The sequence below is a fragment of the Corvus kubaryi genome, unplaced genomic scaffold (genome assembly GCF_017639235.1).
Source record: "Corvus kubaryi isolate FWS band 111438036 unplaced genomic scaffold, C.kubaryi_AGA036_p1.0 37392, whole genome shotgun sequence".
NCBI classification, from domain to species: domain Eukaryota; kingdom Metazoa; phylum Chordata; class Aves; order Passeriformes; family Corvidae; genus Corvus; species Corvus kubaryi.
This window is the reverse complement of record NW_024581131.1, coordinates 12034355-12054002: the sequence shown is the minus strand read 5'-3', so window position 1 is coordinate 12054002 and position 19648 is coordinate 12034355. Positions and strand designations below refer to the sequence as shown.

The 19648-nt window shown below is 46.6% G+C and overlaps 2 protein-coding genes across 6 annotated transcripts in view; both read right to left on the bottom strand.

Moving 5' to 3' along the window:
• Nucleotides 1-15340, bottom strand: part of LOC121669557 (zinc finger protein 862-like) — a 31446-nt gene extending 16106 nt beyond the window's left edge. For both annotated transcript variants that reach the window (XM_042038638.1, XM_042038639.1), the window contains exons 1-4: nucleotides 15225-15340; nucleotides 14740-14843; nucleotides 13574-13836; nucleotides 12600-12667 (exon numbers count right to left, since the gene is read on the bottom strand). In XM_042038638.1, the coding sequence (XP_041894572.1) occupies nucleotides 12600-12667; nucleotides 13574-13836; nucleotides 14740-14843; nucleotides 15225-15340 (551 nt within the window). The remainder of the gene's footprint in view (nucleotides 1-12599; nucleotides 12668-13573; nucleotides 13837-14739; nucleotides 14844-15224) is intronic.
• On the bottom strand, nucleotides 1748-12667 carry LOC121669559 (myb-related transcription factor, partner of profilin-like). Of its 4 annotated transcripts, none has more exons than XM_042038645.1 (4): nucleotides 12600-12667; nucleotides 9115-9201; nucleotides 6605-7017; nucleotides 1748-4973 (listed from the first exon to the last, which is right to left on the bottom strand). In XM_042038645.1, exons 2-4 carry the CDS (start codon nucleotides 9129-9131, stop codon nucleotides 4387-4389), a joined length of 1017 nt encoding a protein of 338 aa, XP_041894579.1. In that variant the 5' UTR covers nucleotides 9132-9201; nucleotides 12600-12667; the 3' UTR covers nucleotides 1748-4386. The 4 variants fall into 4 exon arrangements, with proteins under 4 accessions (XP_041894579.1, XP_041894581.1, XP_041894580.1 ...); XM_042038647.1 differs by lacking the exon at nucleotides 12600-12667 and adding an exon at nucleotides 10734-10752; XM_042038646.1 differs by lacking the exon at nucleotides 12600-12667 and adding an exon at nucleotides 10730-10746.
• Nucleotides 15341-19648: the final 4308 nt, after the last annotated feature.

Genomic DNA, 19648 nt, shown 5'->3' with positions numbered 1-19648 from the left:
CGAGCTTTTCCTGTTCACTGCTCTGCTTCTGCCTCTACAGCCCTCCACATTTCTGCCCAAGTATCCTTCAGCTCTGCTGCCCACATCCTGTGGCTCTGGCTGCCTCCTGGAGCAGCAGGGTGCTGGGAGGAGAGTGCAGGCTGGAGGGCATGAGCTGCAGCACTGCTGCAACCCTGCAGCAAATGCTGCCTGGCTGCTCATCCAGCCTCCTGCAGCCACTGGCACTGCCAGTTTCATCAGGAGCCCTCAACAGAGAGTTCTGGCATAATCCAGTCACAAACATGTTTCTTCACAGCTGTGTGCAGCTAGCAAGTGGTTTATGCTCCTGGAGAGGAAGCTTTCCCTCTGTGATACTTCCCTGAGGTAAGGTAAATGAAACCACACAAATGAACCGATTTTGAAGCAGCGCTGCCCAGCCCCAGGCTCGAGTTTCCCCGGAGGCACAAAAGACACAGGTTACAAAGGACTGCATAAGCCCCACATTCCAACTGTTGGTCTGAGACACTTAGTGCCTGCACACCACAGCTGAGGGGCAGATGCTTTCCAAGGATGGAGAAAGTCATTCCACAAAAGGGCAGCCAGCTTGGTGAACCAGGGGCACAAACTACCAGCTGAGGAGAGACTGCATGATCTGTCTTCACTGACACACATCCCAAGGCCAAAGTGCTCAGAAGAATCCAACCCTTCATGCAAAGACTGCAAAGTGCCCAGTCCCTGTCCCAATGCCAAGGGCTCCATTTGGATTGAAGCAAGGAGGCTACCTTGGTTTGGACACCCAGGACAGGCATGGTTAGGCTGACCCAAGCACTGCACACTGATGGGCAAGGCCCTGCTTGCAGAGCAGGTTTCCCAGGGGACCGTGATCCCCAGAGAAGGAGCAGTCATACCGCTCTTGCAGCAGACCCAGACACCCTCAGCTGCACCTGGTCCTGCAGAGAGGCATTGCCACCAGCCACAAATCCATCATTTTGTGTCCTGTCTAGTCCTTGCGACAGGCCAGCCTCCAGAACACCACAGATTCTGCCCAGGCTACTCAGGACCAGACATCACACCAATGGAGACCACTTCTGACCCACCTGCAGCTACTGGGGCTTGGATCAACCCCACAGCTGTCAGAGGCACAGCTCCTTTCTCTGCAGGACCACCTCTCCCACAGACTCCCTAGCTACCAGCAAATAAAAATCATTTCATTTTTCCTAAGCCACAGCCCACTCGGGACACCTAATTCCCAAGTTTTGGGATGGCCAAGTGAGCATGCCCAGAAAAATGTCAAGGTATTTTTTGGCAGCTGGGATCATTCCTCCCCAGGAGGGAAACAGAGCCTCTGGTGAGGATCCAGAAGAGATGGTGAAGAGGGAGGAGACCTCTGCAGCTGGAGGGAGGCTCAGGCTTCTCCCCTTCTCCTCTCCACTATCCCCCTGGACTTGCCCCATGCCTCCCTGCTGCCCACTCCATTGCTCACCCTCCATCTGGCCTTGGGGGTGCTCTGGTGATGCCCTACCAGGGCAGAGCACTGCAGGGAAAAGGCCACCGGCCTTTCCCAAACCAACATTGGGTACAGAGCCAGGGCAGGAGATCCCATGCAAGAGAGCAGCTGCCAGCCCAGGCTGATGCCATGGGATGCCATACACGTAAACCCTGCCTCAGTGCTCTGATGCCAAGTGTCTCCAGGAGACCCGTATCTGCAACAGGCCTGTTACCAGCTCAGGCAAAAACTGTAGAGAGAAACAAATGACTCAACAGCAGCTGTGTTAAAAGTGTTATATATTTATTGCATTCTTAACAAAAATACTTTTAAAGAGAATTTTTTCAGCATGTACAGACATGGAGATACTGGGGTTGAGCACAGTAGTTTGCTTTGACACAGACACTTACTTCAACAGCCAGTTAACATGATAGGTGCAGGAAGAAGTATCCTTTGCGAGCCAGTACAGAAAAGCCATTCCACCGAGAGGTCTACACAGGGCAGGAGATACGTCCCCAGATCTGGGCCAATCTGTAATAGTCCACAGAGGAAACTAGGGGAGACATCAGGCAGTTTATAGTAAAAAGTCCTTTCTCCTGACCAGTGCCCAGCCTTTGGGGATTTACACTGAGGGCTGTGCATCCTGCACCAGGATTCCCTCTCTAAACACATCTGTGTGGGCAAACTGATGGCAGCAATGATGCTAACTCTCTCCAGTGCCCAGCACCTGCAGGAGTCTCCTCCTTTGCAGACCTCAGGGTTCCCAGAAGGGATCCTCCTGAACAACATCAGAGGAGCTAATCTTACCAGTATATCCATAGGAGGACATCAGTAGAGATCAAATATTATAAAAATATAAAACACTATTATTAATGTATAGCAGCAGCACTATATTGACTCAAAAAGCCTTTAACACGTATCACCCTTTTTTCAACTCTCTCTGATTCATAAATTAAATCCACTTCTGCCAGATTTCCCAATCTCCCCTTCATCTGAAGAGAGACTGTGATTTTTGCAGAATACAAATGTTTCAACAGAAGTAAAAGGACATCCTCAGGGGAAGGTGAGCAAGTTCTGCCCTGGTCTGGTATCAGCACTGTAAGGAATGTCCCCTGCATGAAACCAGCTGGGTCATTCCTCAGAAAGGAGGGTTTTTTTCTTTGCCACTACTTCCCTGAGCAATCTTTTACTGCACCACTAAAAATAAATTACTTGAATTAGAATTACAGAACATCTTAGGAAAAAAAAAAAAAGGAAAAGCATGTCAGGAATTCCTGAATGCCTGACACAGCAGATATACAATGAACTTTTCAGGAAAGAAGCTAGTGCACTATACTTTCAAAGGAGAGGCCACACAGATTAACGATGACCCTTGAAGATCACACAAAACAAGCCACCCTTCTGCTACACCGCGCTGCCTACGTTCAATTCCACGGAAGCTTCTGTAACTTTTTTGCCAAGTCTGTAGCCCAGCCATGGCATGATGATGTACACTCATACTAACTGGAACAGTTTCCTGCAACCAACCTCCAAATACAATAGGACAGCCTGGAGAGCATGGTGTGCTGTGTGGTTAACACCTTGGCCCTTTTCCCTGCTGAAGATTACCATGATAATGGTCCAGGTTTTTCCACAGATGGGGGCAGCATGCGAGATGCAGATGTGCAAATTAAGGAGAAAATAGACATGTTAAAAAAGAGCTACCACATATATTATCACCACCTGAGGTGACACTATTAAAGCCTAGTTCCAGAATCAGTGTTGTACATGGGAACCTCACACAGCTCTAGAGCAATTCAAATGTTACAACACAGTTCTTTCTTGCATCTCTATGGGGAAAGAAAGTAGTACAAAACCAATATGTCTAAGATTTTAAGCTATGTAGCTGTGAATTTAGATTGTAAACTCTTTATGATAGGAGAACACAGTACAGATCCCACCATAATAAAACTAAGTGCAAAGTAACTGTACTGAAGCTGACAGAATTACAGTGAAACAAAACCAAACTGGCTTGAGGTCAGAAGCAGGCCCTACATCTTTTCTGTGCAGGCTCTCACATTTTGAAGGGGTGGGGTGGTTCAAAACTGAAGATTTGACAACATGCAAGAAAATTATATGATACAATTCTCTTTAAATGTTGTCATATGATGAAATAATTGTATTTTAACTGCAACTGTAAAAGTTAAGTAGAGGTTTCAGACTGGAGCAAACAAAGGTTAAACTCTTTAACACAAGTGCATGTGGTACTGTAGGATCCAGGCCTATGCCATAGCAGCCCTTTTCAGCAGTCTAAAACCCTACAGTGCTGAGACCCGTCCTCAGAATTGTGCCTTCTTCCCTTCCCTGCACAAGGTCTGCTTTTACACTCCTCTCCCCAAACCTGTAAGTCACAGTAAGCCCCAGAATAGCCCACTATTGCTGAATGAAAGATAAAAGCAACAATCAGTAAGAGTTTTTAGTCATAAGGCTGTATTTCTGCACATACTGCATATACTAACATTCAGGAAGATGATGGGAATGCAGTAGTAGGGTAAATTTGTGAGCTGATTGCAAAGGGATCTCTGTCTCAGTAAATAGTATTTCACAGGCATGGGAAGAGATCCAGATAGTGATTTCTATTGCATCTCTTAGTTTATAGAGCATTTAAAGCATGGGGAAGCCAGTGAAAACTCCTAATCTCTATGAACCCAAAGATGTCCTACATTCCAAGCTCTACAGTATTTGAGATTCCTCTTTGCGATTGCAGAGGGCCAGTCCTACAATTAGCTGCCATATTCACACTGCTCTGTTAGCCAGCAAGGGGATGGATGGGTTGGGTCAGCTGCTGACCTTCCCCACAGAATACTGATACACATGGAAAAGCCATCTGAACATGCAGCAGCTCAGAAAGGGGCATCCCTCTTTACTTTACATGACACAGACTAAAAAGTATGTTTTCTTTTTCGTGACCTGGTGGCCCGCGCAGGAGTCATCTGTTTTAGAGAGTTTTGGTTGGACTCTGCACTGGGCTCAGGGGGCTGTTCAGAGCAAGCTGCTTGCAGACAGGACCCTGGCATGACACTAGGATCCTGTATCCTATGGAAAGCCTGGACCCCATCACGTATTTCTGCCAGCGTCTGACACATCTGGCCAACCTGGCTGGTGAGGTCAGCCACGCTCTGACTGACAGCATGCATGCTATCTGCCATGTCCCTGTGAATGGCCACCAGCTCCTGGCAGAACTGCCTGAACAGGTCTGTTTGCTGTGCGTGGGAATGGAGAAGCTGGCGATCGAAGCTGGAGAGGGGCGGGCTCCTGGTGCGGGGGTGCGGGGGTCTGCAGGCCGAGGTGGTGCGTGGGGATGGACAGTGCAGTTCCTGCCTTTGGCTGGCAGCTTCCAAGGGCTCTGATGAGGAAGAAGTGTGGAGGAAGGAGGGCCCGGAGAACTGACTGACACCTGCACCAGCCCTCTGCAGCGAAGCGAAGTGGTGTTCCTTAGAAGTGCCTGGCATCTCTTCATCTTCATCAGCTTAAACAGAAGAGGAAGCATGAATTATTAATGTGAAATCCCTCTCAACACTGGCTTCTGTTTCAGGATATCTCAAAGAACATAGAAAAAGGCTTTTCCCCTCCCCCCAGTCTGCCAGTTCAGACAAGCCTGTAGTTTCTGACGCATAACTCAACATGCAAGTGCTGCAACGTTAGCACTGGGTGACAAGATTAGCCATAAGAAACCTGAAGAGTGGGTGAACCCAAGCTACTGTGGTATTCTGTACACAGCATTGTCCATTACTAGAATATAAATCCATTTCAGACAGTAGCAATGACTCCTCTTCCCCAAACCCGTAAGTAGCTAGCACAAATATTTTGGAGGGACACAGACTTCTCATGCAAAAATCCTACTCCCCTGTCATTTCTTACATGCTCTGCACTGACAAGAGCAGAGATGTTGCATTTGCTGCTCTCAAAGTGTGTCCTGCAAAGCCACTATGTGGCTTGGCATCACTAAGACAACCAGGCAGTCAGGCATAGTAGCAAGAGGACCCTATGTCAATCACGGAAATACACTTAATGCAAAATCAAAACTAAAGCAGAATGCCATGGGAAAATTCTCGTTAGTCTGATAAATATCTAGTGATGTGCCAGTTCACAGGTACAGGCATGTGAAGAGTAAGAAGAGACAAGGTTTCACCTGGTGCAGCTGTCCACTATTTCCTTGCATAACCTGTACTCTTTTTACCTCTGAAATAGTGCAACTGGCTTCCAAGAGAGATGCAAAGAATGACCAAGTCCCACCTTGTCAGTTCTGGCAGATTTTGTCCTTGCTTTCCCACTAACAACTTCAGATATGAGATCAGACCTAGTGTGGCGGGACAGTGCCACCCATGAGGTATTAGTTGACCCACTCCCCAAGAAGTTACCCCCTCCTTCTCTCCTCTGTACCCCTAAAAGCTCACAAACAAGAAGTTGCACCTCCACAAAAGAAAAGTGTCTGTACAGAACCATGGAAAGAACCTGCACAAAGCAGCTTGTGGTTTAGCACTGGAAGGTGTCAGAGAATTGTGATGTAAGAAGATTAACTTTAAAAGCAGGGCCAGCAGTTTCTTTAAAACCAGTGAAGAAGGAGTCATTATTGTCTACCTTTATCACAGCATTTATGCTGATCCTTCAGACCACTACGGAGAAATCATTAGTGGCCCAACCTCAGCAATAAACACCAGTGATCACTGAGACCCCCAAAGCTCTCTTGGAAGTGATCCATTGGTGACTGGCAGAGACTCTCAGTTTGGTAGCATTGCTGTTTCATCAGGGTGAAGATCTCCTAATTTTTTCAAGCACTTTTTCCACAGACTGGAGGCAGTCATACCTCAACTACAGATGCTCCCTCACTTGCAGGATTAATTCATACTTATAATCCATTATCTACACTCGGAAGACAGTATGGAAAAGAACTAGATAAACAGATAGAGATGATCTTAACTTGAAAACGAACCATCTCAGCACTCCACAACCACCAGAGCAGGCTGTCTTGAAACCAATCACAGCAGAAGGACCTGTCTTGACAGGCAACCCAGCATCTCACACAACACACAAGGCTCTTCTGGCGTCACTGAGATATGCAAGCATAAGACAAAGAGGTGTTAAGGCAGTGATACTTACAGCTCGTTGACAGGCTGTCAACCACGTCCAGATCCGCTCTCCGGAAGCCGTGCCTCTGGTGCGATGAATGCAGTGCCGACTCGATGGCTCTCTCATGGGCGGTCAGGACGATGGCCGAGGGCCGCCCCGCGCTGCCGGGGCTGGAGAGGGACCTCTGCATGAATGCCAGTTTGTCCTTGGTCCTTCTCTTCATGTCGTCCCATCTGTGTTTAATGTCTTTCACAGACCTGGGGACCTGGCTGACTGATGTGATCTGCCTGGCTATGCCTTCCCAGATCTTGTCCCTGTCAGCGTGGGATAGACGCATTGTCTCCCTCCCAAACAGCATGGCTTCATTTCGGGTCACCTCGGTGACCAGAATGTCCAGTTCTTCCTTGGAAAACTTGGGCTTCCTCTTTCGTTCAGCCATGTTCCTTGGGTTGAACATCCCACAAAGCATAATTGGGTAAAAGGAAATCAGCGCAAAGCAGTCCCCTGCATCCAACCACATGGCCAGTGCAGTACTGGGGCAGAGGAGTTTGGTGGGATGCAGCTCCCCTGACCCACAACAACCTCTCAGTTTTCCTCAACTGCACCAGGAAAAGGCAGCCATTTTGTTTTTAAAAGGCAATTTTCAAGCTTAAGAAAAAAATACCAAGCAACGCTAGTGTGAAGGAACCCTCTCAGCTTTAAAGTTAAAATTTAATTTTACACATCGGCTGATGCCCTGACTTACATATGAGAATTTCAGTTCAGCCTCATATCACTTGCCACGGTTTGTGCACAGAAAAAAGTGTGAGAACTTGCAATCACAGCGGTGAATTAGCTTCTAATGTGACACTGCTTGAGACGTAGAGGAAATTTAGAGGCCTGAAACATATCTTATTGTTCTACCTGGCACAACATGCAATAGAAACTTTCACACCACCCTTTGTGTTACAACTTGCAGGATGTCATAAAGAGGCTACATCAAATTGGATTTTTTTAAGGGTAGGGAGGTTTTGACTATACTGGTGGGCAATTTCTGCAACTTGCTTTTCCTAAGGAAAGATTTTTTTTTCAGCATTGGGGTACTCCACATCCAGCATTTGTCTGCTTCACAGCAAGCTCTTGTTTCACCCAGAAATGGCTGCCATTTCCCATTGTTCTCAAAAGGAATGAGGCCACCCACTTGTTTTTCCTGGCTAGGCTTTCCGTCACTACCACCGACATGAGCCTGCACCCAGTTCCAGGTGTTTCAAATGAACAACTTGTAGCCTCAGCCCATTGAGAAGAGGAGGCAGCCATCCTGAGAACAAGCAGTTTAGTCCAAAGGAGGTGTGTGTTAATTTTTCCAGCCACAGTCAAAGAAAACTAGAAAAATAAACAAAGCATTAGTCCTAACTACGTTTTTTTATTGGGAAAAAAAAAGAAGGCAGCAGATCTATTCAATAAGGAAGGAGAAAACAGACCGTCTGAACCTACAGAAAGGTGCTGACCCTTGCCATTCCAGCTTCTTCTTAGTGCTGCTAACACTGTTTTTAATCAATCTCACTGACACTGCTGCCTGCCATCAGGGCAAGCGTCAGTTCGGTTAAAGCCGGAAAACCAGTAGGAGAAGCTGCTCAAATCCAGGCCACATCAGGGACAGCTGGGACCTAAGTGCACAGATGCATTTCATGGGAACAAACACAAATGAATGCTTGAGATACTGTCTTGGTGGAGCTTCATTTATAGAGGGAAAGAAGGACTGTTTAGAGAAGATGGTAATGAAATGATGGAGAGCCAGCAAAGCACCTGCCACTCTGAACCTCAAAAAACCCCAACAAAAAACCTTACCAAACTTAAAAGGAAAAAGGAGTTCTCCCAGCTGAACACAACAAGGAGGGAGAAGGCTACACAAAACATCGAGCAAGGCAACATTTACAGTTTGACTTTTATCACATTCAGCAAAACTGGGCTAGGTGTAGATCCTCGTCTGGTACGCATGACTGCACAGTATCATCAGTGCCTCCATGAGGTGGCAACAGAACTCTGCTGACAAGCTGCTCTGGCGAAAGGGAGTAACAGTATTCTGCAAAGTGGCCCTGGGTAGGGGTGAGTTTGCAGAACAGACAGCTCTCTCTGGAGCCACAGGGTCACAAAAACTGGTGCCCCCTCCTCTCTGCTGAACTCACAGCTGCTGTCACCAGCAAAGCTGCACTGATGGGGAATTAGAACCCTTTTTGCTCTTCCCAGACAGGATATCCCATCAAGTGCACTTAGGACAGCTTATGGTAGGCCTGGATATTCAGATTTCAGTGTTTCCACTCATTTGCTCCAGTACAACTTGGGTCAAAACAATCTAACTTCATATTCCAACAGCAAACTTGCCACACATTGAGTAATGAGCACTGGCCAGTTTTAATCACAAATTCAATTAATGTTAGGCTCCTAGCAGGCACATCAACCTCCTCCTTATAAAAATGCAGACAGTATTACTATCAGAGGGATCTTTTTCTCCTCTAGCATGCAGTACGTCCCTAAAGGCAGTCACTGATATTTACAAGTACCTCTCTGGTGATGCCATGAGGGTTTTAGCAAGCTCCAGAGCAGCCCCAGCTGTGAGGTTGTGAATTCACACCTCAGCCCAGGTCAATCTGAAAGTGCAAGACACATTGAACAGTGGGCACTTAATGATCACCCCACAAAAATATCAATCAACTCCACTTTTCTTGGCCTCCAAGAAACAAGCATGTAATTTCTCCCAGGGCTTTGCAGTAGTTTTTGGTTCGTTTTTTTTTTTTTCCCCAAGGATCACAGCCCCACAGTACTTTAGGATCCCTCAACTCTGCATAAATTTGACTCTCGAATCGATAAGAACATTTGCTCCACTTGCTGCAAGGTAGCAGAAATCAGTTTATGAAGTTCAACAAAATCACATCCATAGGCTGATGGCTTTTACTCACCCTGAACACAAGGGCAGTCACAGTAACCCTGACTGTTTTTAAAATGCTTATTTTTAAAAAGGTCCTGTAAAATTGAAACAGCAGCTCAGTACTGAAAAGATTTACTAGTCAAAGCTGGTCCTGCTTTAAGCAGGCTGTTGGAACACTTGACCAGAGCCCCCTTCCAAGCTCTACTGTTGTATGAAAATCAAATCAGAGACACCTCCATTATAAGGAGTTACAGGAAGATTTACAGGACAGTCTGGCTCCCCATGACCTCTGTTACTATGCTTGGAGAGGAAAGGGGGCAGAAAGGAAGGCAAAGGAGAAAGTGAGAAAGTCTCGCTTCAGCCTTTTCACATTGGTTAAGTCAAAGGATGAATCTAAACTGTGCCAAAAGCCTAAGAATTCAGGTACTCCCATGTAAGAAGGGCTACAGACTATAAATGCTCAAAATAGCCTGGAAACCCCAAACGCGAAGCACTACACTCCCAACAGTTCAGTTAGGCACCACCAGTTTGGTGGTATGTTCTATCCTACATCTCGTTCTGGGCCAAGTGATACATACTCAGAAGGACTGACTTTCCTGAACTTTCTGAATTACTTTCATTTTTTGGTCAGATCCATTATTTTTAGAGGACACCAACAACTGAGTAAGAGAATTCCCTCAGAAGTAACCAGGAAAATAGATGGTTCTCTGCAACCCTTCAGAAGCCCCAAGAACTGCCATCAGCAGCAATTTACTGTTTGTGTCCAAGAAAGCATTAGTTTCGCTTGAGGTTTGCAGCGATCCATGGTAATCAGCCCCCAGAAAAATAAAAAGAGAGGAAGATGTTTGCACATGTTGAAGTCATGGAGTTTCATAAGGTATTGCAAGCAGTAGCACTTTACTCTGGACAGAGAAGAAGGGTGCATTACCCTTGTGCCAGCAGCCAGCTTAGAAGAACATGCTCCCAAGCATCAGGACTTTGTCTTGACTGACTGACTGATGAGGGAAAGGGCAAGAGGATGTTACCATTGCCACGCCATCTGCTGCACTTCCTACTCCTTCCTCCCTGCCATCCACTGCCTTGGGTAAACAGGCACTTGAAATTAAACCAGCAAGTGCTGCAGTACACATATTGTCCTCAGGCAACATGAAAGTGGACTCAGATGTGGTATTCAAACAACAAAAACAATAGCCAGATCTACAGGAAGAGAGAGGAGTCAGCCCAAGCTGCCCTCCCTGTGCCATACCCACCTACCCAGAAGGTGAGTGGATCTGCTTTGCAAAGTACACCATCTGTGAGTGATAGCAAAGAGCACCATCTGAAAAACAAAAAGAGCGCTGTCTACAGCGTCCTGGAAGTCAAGTGTGGTTTGTGTGTGTAATCTCGGTGTCGGGTGATGTTCTAGCACAGAATACTGAGTACACCTCAGTCTGAAAGATGCTAACAAAACCAAAGCTTTTTGATGACCTCTACTGCCACTTGAACTGTCAGTCAGACTCTACATAGTGCTACTGTTTTCAAGAGTCAGATCAGGAAGGTCAGTAAGACTGGTATAGCCCGCACAGGCCCTTTGATACACCCTTCCCATGAAGCGTTGCAAACATCCCCTTTCCACAAAGCCACAGCCCTTGTGCCTTTCAAGGCTGTACAGAATGGCCCAGACCACACTCATACTGAGACTGAACCATGGCAAATACAAGTTTAGGCAAGAACATCCTGCTCTTTCATGTTAGGACCATGAGTAGTGCCCATTTAAATTCAGACATCAATATTTTGTTCACATCAGTAGGAAGAAGAGCTCATCATAGAATTTTTGCTTCCCAAGACTGTGTTTTGCCCCAGCTTCACTGTAATGCAGATCACAAAGATCCAGGCCTATGTAGAAAGTCCTCACTCTGATTTTTGAACTTTGCATTCTTTACTTCTGGATATCTACCTACCTATCTCTTCATTGTACCACTGCTTCTTTTTGAAGTGATGACTCCAGCCTCAGCCCAGGTCTAGTATTTTATCTCATCCAGTAGTGAACAACTGTAACAGCTGGAAACCTTATGTAAAATTAAATCCTTTGCTGAACTTTATGAACATAAACATCAGAACGGCTGCTATCCATGTGAAGACTGAAACGGCCAAAAGTGTTGCAACCAGATATGACCAGTTAGGTCAATCTTGCATTTACCTGTACTTCGTGCTTTTTTTTTCCCTTAATGAGTGACAACTGAAAATCCTAGACATCCAGGCCAACAAACCAGGTAATCCCACTCTGCTTTACTCTTGTAGCAGATGCATTCTTGACAATAACCTGCTTCCAAAATTCACTGTGAAAGCAGGACTGGTCTGACGGGCCTCATTGCAGCAATGCCCCATTCTGGCAACTCGTACACGTACGAGGCCTCAGTAACCTACGTTTTGCAGATATACAGCAATACCTGAAACACTGCACCATGGTCACACACGGTGCCCTCCTGCTGCCGTTCCCAAACCCACAGCTTGCAGCTCCCGAGGCCAGCCGCACTGCCGGCTGCTCTGCCGAGGCGCGGGGCCGGCAGAGGGAGCGCAAGCACTCGCATCAGCTCTGCCTGCAGTCGCCCAGCTCGCCCTCCTCCTCGCACAGGACAGCTGACACTGCCAAACCACAGCCAGCACGGACAGCTGGTTCAAATGAAGCCCAGAAAGAAAACAAAAAAAAGGCACCTCTTTTAGTATCTGTCAAATGAGTAGGGACAAAACCCCAAAGAGAATCAAATGTTGCCTTGGGGGTAATGCAAAGCATTTAGCAAATATTTGAACATAACATAAAAATAAAGAATAAAAAAATGGAATGAGAACTGTCAGTGCTTGTAAGTGGATGAATAGGATCATCTTTAACATTTATCCTCATTCCAGGAAATAGCCATCCTCCATATACATATCCTCGCCTTGTTTTAAACCCTTTCTTTGAATCTGATACCAAAACCACTCATCACAATAAACACTGGAAGAGCACAAGTACACCATTTGCAAAATGGGTGGTGACATTTTGGTTTGGTTTTCCAACACACAAAATAATAAGGAGTATTTGATGGCCTCTCTCTGGAACACAGAGCCCCAAAAGGGAAGGCAGAAGAGAACTGGACTCACCTCATCCAGTTTGCTTTGGTTTCATCTGTTCCATCAATGGATTTGTAGCGGTTGTTCTTATCAACGATCTGTGGGACAAGAGAATGGATGCAGCATGTCAACCAGCTGGTCCAGGCAGGAGAAGGTCTATGAATCTCAAATCACTGCTTCAGTTCTAGCCTTAAGTCACGGTGTGAAACTCTATGTTGTGAATCTCAGCTCTCCCGGTATTACAGGCTGCTGACCTGGGTGAGTGTGCAGGGGCTACTCTGAACTGACTGAGAGGCATTTTTCTATGTACAAATATCTGTAACAGAACTGTGGATGGAGCTGACAAAATCATTAACAATCCTGGGATATAAAAGATTAACTTCCCTTTTGGGAAAGGGCTGAGACACACATTTATCTTACACACACAAAAGTGTGAGAAGCATTTCATATCAGCACCTGTCAATTTTTTCCCCAATCATAACTCAAGTTCCACATTGCAATTCTCATAATCATTAACATCTTTTGATCCAGTGAAGTCTCTATCTCATATGCTAACCAAGTCCTGTAGTATGAGGGGAAAAATGTTTTGGTTCTGGAATCTGCATGTAGATGAGTTCCTGATGGACTGGATCTCTTTTCTGGCCTCTTGGCCACCCCCTCTGCTCTCTTGTTTTATGAAAATCAAATCAGAGACACCTCCATCATAAGGAGATACAGGAAGATTTACAGGACAGTCGGGCTCCCCCTGACCTCTGTCACTATGCTTGGAGAGGAGTTACTAGGCTGGGCGGGAGTGCTAGAGGCCCATGAGAGAGCTCTGCAATCTCCAGATCATCTATCTATACCCTTAACCTGCTATTATTTATGGCAGGTCAATGCTGACCTAGTGCCCACGTGGCCAGCAGAAGACCTTTAGAGAAGGGGGAAGATGGCTAAGGTTTGGCTCCACAAGCTCTGAGCTGCATGGCTGACGTGTCACTTAGTCGGGGAAACTTGTCACTCACCAGCCATGAGAAGAATCCTGCAGACCTGTCCTGGCTAGAGATCTGTCCCTCATACGGCCCAAAGATGTGACCTTTGGGGATCACCTCGTTCATACAGCGCACGTCGTTCTCCCCACTGGGCTCTTTAACCACCTCCATTCCGGGTGGGATGGTCAGCGCTGCCCGGTCAGGAATGCCAACGGGCACTGGAGTGTCAGACACAAACACTGGGGGGCCATGGTTCGGACACTCATCCACAAAGTACTCCTGGCAGGACTCACAGACTGCAGATGAGAAGGAAACAGGGGTTAGGTCTGGCAGACACGATGCACATGATGTACAGGCTCGGGCAGTGCACAGGATGCACAGCACTCAGAACTCAGCTCCCCGTCCTTCCCCTGGCCCAGCTGAGCCCCTTCCCCAAACTCTGGCCTACACACACAGAGGTGCTTCACTGGCTGCTCCCTTGTTCTGCCACGCCTCTCAACAAGGGCTCTGCCCCAACCAACACCTGCACCTGCGTGAGCCCTGGTGCCCTGCAGGTATCTGCCACTGATGGCTGAACACACATGGAAAGGCCCTGTCACTGCCTGCAGAGACAGAGGCTGAGGGCTCCCTGCACATCCCTGGTTAGCAGCAAGTCCTCCAGCCAAAAGGTTTGATTCCCCACACACCAGAGGGGAGCTAAAACAAACATCTATGAAAACAAATACCCTCATCATATAGCCTTCATTCTGTGCTTGGGAGAGAGACAGCATCCCAGACACCTGTCCTGTGTCCAGACAGGGACGCAGGTCTACCAGTTGGTACTTCATAGGTATGCCAACATAAATGGTACCAGTTTTCTTTCCAGAATATGAGGGAAAGAGTTTTCATCTGCTCAAAGCTCCCTTGGCGGTTTCTGAATTCAAGTCTTTGGGTTTTCCAGACTCTCAGGGTTTTCCGATGTGTGTTTTCATGTTCCCAGCTTGCTTTCCCCCTACCTCCCTACTTCTGCCTAGTCCCTACATGGACAAGCTGCTTTTGTGCAACAATTTCCCTACCAACCATGCCAGTCTTTTCAGGTGAGAATGCAAATTTGTCCCTGGCTTTTTTTTTCCCCCTGCTTCCTGCCCCAAACTGACAGCGGAAGACCAAAGTCTACAAAAGCAGCAGTGGTGCTTTTCCCTCACTCACAAGACACTTACACCAGAAATCCACTTGCTGAAAGCTCTTGGTCACGATTACATCCCGTTTCCCTTTCAGTTTCTTGGGTTCCATCTCCATGGACTGTGGGTCAGGCCTTCCAGAGCTGAGGAGGGAACAAGAGAAGGATGATGTTAACCTAGCAAGATGCTGGGACTGCACACAGAGAGAAGCTGAAGCAATGGGGCCTGACCAACTCCTTTAGTCCCACAACTGTAGCAGAGAAATAACTACATTTGCCACCCAACCTGCCAAAAGCTGGTATCTCAGATCCTTAAGGCTAAAGCCCACAGCAGGTAATGGCTGCAGCTAGAGTAGGTGCACATGAGTAGGTGACCACCCCTGTCAAACACCCCAAGGCAGACCTCACAAGAAGGGCTTTAATAACTTCAAAAAGCTCAAGTATATTCCTCAAAACCACCTTTAAGCTGGGAGGGAGGTGGAGAGAAGGGGTTAGAGTACATCAGACCAAAGCTTAGCCACATACCAAGGCTGTCCATACTCCTGGTCCCGATGTGGAGAGCAGGCCTCTGTTTTTATCGTTACCATCTCCCCTAAGGAAGCCTGGGTCTGGATCAAACAGTCCTTCAAGTTCTCACTCATGTTCTGAAAAAGAATGAAGGAAGGGAGGAGAAATACGAGTGGCTGAGAAATGACAACCTTGCTCCCCCAGGAACCACAGTTTTCCCCCCCAGGCTGGGATGTAGGCAGCAGATCAGGCTCCTTTCCGGCACCAAGAGTCCCCATCACACACTAGAGCATCCACGTGTGCACATAGGTGGAAACCCGTTCCTGCACTGGGGAGGAAAAAGCAGTTCAGCTGCAGGTCAGGTGAAGAGTGTGAGACACCACAGAGCAACCTGAGGCATGGAGAATCTGAAGTATGCTTCACAGAGCCCATTAAAAACATACATGGGATTTCCAACTGCATGTGGAATTTAAGACTGATGGGCGTGATATGTCATGGGAACATAGAGCACCACTACCTCAGGTCTTTGAAGGACAAGAAAGAGGAATGCAGATTGGGGCATTGAACCAGGATCTGCCTACAAACATAACATATGCCATGTGGGAACAGACTATAGTGTACTACACCCCTGCAGATGGAGCTTTCTGTGTGCTCTGGACACCTCTGACAAACAGGTAAGTGCCTACAGCGCCCTTTGGGACTCCACCAAGATTGCACAACTCATGCTCTCAATCTTCCTGTCCTTTGCAGCAGCCAGAGCTGAGCCACCACCACCCTTCTGGCACGCAAGGATGCTGCAGTGAAAATGCCTCTCCCTCTGCTCAACACAAGAGCCAGGAGGCACTTCATAGAATCACAGAATCATCAATCATTTAATGATGTTTAAAGACAGCAAGCTTCAAAACAGTAACACTTCCCTCCCTCTCCCATCATGGGGTGGTGCTGAAGAGAAAATATAGATAAGTCAAGTGATAATAATTTGGAGTGGGTTTAATTTAGATTTTTGGAAGGGCCACTAAGCTTAAGAGCATCCCAGCTTGAGAAAAGGAATAAATTAGAGTGCTGCTCATTTCTTCATTGCATTCATCTTAAGACTTCCTGCAAGGCACACAAACTGTCTGCTCTCAGGCACCACACCAGATCAGACAGATGTCACAGCTGCTCCCCCCAAATCCCCTGTGATAGCCCCTTCCATGTCCACTGTCCAACGACATGCTCTGTTATGCTGCATACTTGCAGTGCTGACAAAGGGGCCTCTGCAGCTGATCTTCTGTCAGGAAAACTGGTGGAAGAGCCCATCCCCATCATGACTGGGCTCAGGGCATTCCTAAATTCATGTTCTAATGTCACAAACCCTGAAGACAGGAATTTTCTTACTCCACACACACTTGTATGGGCCTGAACACCATGGAAGTCTGGTCTGCATTTCTGCCCTATTTACAGCAAGAAAGAATGCCATTCCCAACCTCTCTGGCTCCTCTTTGTGCCAGGGGACAAATGATTCGTTTTTCCGATCCAACTTCTCACATGCCAATGTGCAGCCTGAAAGACGTTTATCAAGCCTGTATCAAGGAGTGTTACTTAATACTCATATAGTGGTCTGAAAGCAAAGCCTCAGCGTAAGCAGAACTAGACACATGCAAACACATGCACTTTCAAGCCTTTACAGGATGGCCAAAACAAGACACATTTTCTTTCAGAATTACCACAGCCATTCAGAAGGAAAGCGATAATAACGCCAAAGAAGGGCTCATTATTTTGACAGGCTGAGTCCCTTGTCTGCGCTCCCTGGAGCAAGAGGAAAGCTCTCCAGTCCTGTACCCATGCACCAGCCAGTGCTGCAATCTAGGCCTACCTGCCCTTCTCAAAGAAAAAGTCTTTTCTGCAAAGTCTGCAGTACAGCAGCTGAAGAGGGAGAAAGCTTGGGGAGCGGGAAAATGTTAAAAGACATGAAGAGGTAGGTGCTGTCCCAGAGCTGGTTAGCTGTGGGGCCTGCACTGTCACAGGAAAGGTGGACGCTGGCTGTGGGGCAGATGCTCTCGGTCAGAACAGTTACCTGTTTTGGAAGCCTGGCAGACAGGACACCTGGAGTTAGAATACTCATATCCCCCAGTCATTCAGAGGAAAGAGATGCATACATTTGTCTCTGAAGATAAAATGACTTCTCCTTTCCCACTCTTGCCCCATGGAGACTTACAGAGTGAGAGGAAACCCTGTGATGACACAGTCTGACCTCCTGCCAAGGAAGGTCACCATGCTTCCTTCAGTTCTGGTTAAACCACTGCATAGCTCCAAACAAAGGGAGAATAAAAAAAAAAAAAAGAAACACTGTGTTTATTTTATACATGAAGCTCTGTGTTTTACTGTGTAGCACATTTTGCAGCCCTCCCCTGTCTTGGTCCTCCCTGAACTCTCTCCAACTTACCAGCAACATTCCTGTGCAGCGTGCTGGCACTGGCGGGAGCAGCACCTTGCACGGAGATAACGCGCTCCCTGCCATGGCTCAGGATTGCCATGTTTGTGTCCAAGTGCTGCATTTACTTTCTGGCCACTGTGCCCAGCTGGGGCTCTGTTTTCAGCTGGGGTTCTGTTTGCAGTGAACCACCGTGCTGCTGTAAGAGCCCTTGCTCCCAGGCCACCACACACGCTGCCAACCCTCCCACCTGCTCTGAGAATAGGTGACTGCTTTAAGCCTGTCACACAACTCCTTGTTGTCTCACCCAGCACACACGCAACCCCAAGTTCATCACTAACTTGCCTCTTTTTGCCCAGATTCTATGTTGCCCACAAACACAATCCAAATTAACTTAGTGCTTTTTTTCCCAGGACATCCACAATCTTAGAATCAAGAGAACCATTTAGGCTGCAAATGACCTTTAAGATCATTGTGTCCAACGCAAATCTAGCTCTGCCAAGTCCACCACTAAATCATTTAGGCTGGAAATGACTTCCAAAATCATCAAGTCCAACCATAAACTTAGCATTGTTAAGTCCACCACTAAACCATATCACTAAGTGCCATAGCAACATGTCTTTTAAATACCTTCCAGGGTTGGGAACTCAGCTACTTTCCTGGGCAATTTGTTCTAATGTTTGGTAACTCTTTTGTAATATCCAATCTAAACTTCCCCTGGTGCAACTTGAAGGCATTTCCTCTCATCCTATCACTAGTTAATAAGGAGAAGAGACCAATTTCTGCCTCTTGATTAGCACTGACCAAAAAAAAATTCCCAGCTGAGACTACCACACTACCAGCAATGGGGCTCCTTTTGTTTTAACACTGTGACCTTTTATTTAGTCAGGTTTTCCTTTATGCATTGAATCACAGAACGGCTTAGGTTTGAAGGGACCCTAAAGTTCATCTAGTTCCAATCCCACTGCAGAGACAGCTTCCAGTAGATCACGCTGCTCAAAGTACTATCCAATTTGGCCGTGAACATTTCCAGGGATGGAGAGGCACAGCTTCTCTGGACATGTCCCAGTGCCACACCACCCTCACAGTAAAGAAATTTTTCCTAATATCTAATCTAAATCTACCCTCTTTCAGTTTAAAGCCAGTCCCCCTTGTCCTATTGCCACAGGCCCAGCTAAAAAGTCTGTCCCCAGCTATCTCATAAGCTCCCTTCAAGTACTGAAAGGCAGCAATCAGGTCTCCCTGAAGGCCTCTCTTGTCCAGGCTGAACAATTCCAAATCTCTCAGCATGCCTTCACAGGAGAGGTACTCCAGCCCTCTGATCATCTTCACTGCCCTCCCTCCTCTGGACTCGCTCCAACAGTGCGTGTGTGACACACTGAATCATCCCATCTATTTATTCCCATGACTTGTTGCACAACTTCAGTGCATTAAACACGCTAGACTTACCAACAGTTTTACCTTTATCAAGTAAGATTATAGCAACACCAGAAAATCATACTATGTTAGAAAAGAACAATTAAAAAAAAACCTGTACAGGCTGATTATTACAACTAATACCCCATTAAATCAGGACCAATCCGATCCATATCAGCTACTACGTTATTTTACTGGAAGCAAACATCAGACCACAGGTAGCCTAGTTTAATTTGCCCAGTTAAACTTGAAATTGGCCTACTAGCTTATCAGTAATACACAACATTTCTTTAAGTCTAATTCATTATGCATACTTTTTTAAAAAAATTATTTTTAAATTAGCATTCATGGCCCAGAGAGCACTGCTCAGTCAGGCCTTTTAAAATCCCTGGATCCAAGTTAGCCAGAACAGCAAACTTTAAAATGTATTGCTGTAGTAGCTGCTATTTGGTAATTTCCCAAGCTACTGCTACAACAGAGAGCATTACACTGCTGCTGTAACTGGTACCATCTTCTAGCTTTTCTTCCAGAAAAGAAACATATGACATTTCTCCAATTCCAGACCTCAGCAGATGACTGTGCTTTTAGAACTCTTTTAGCTTCAGACATATTC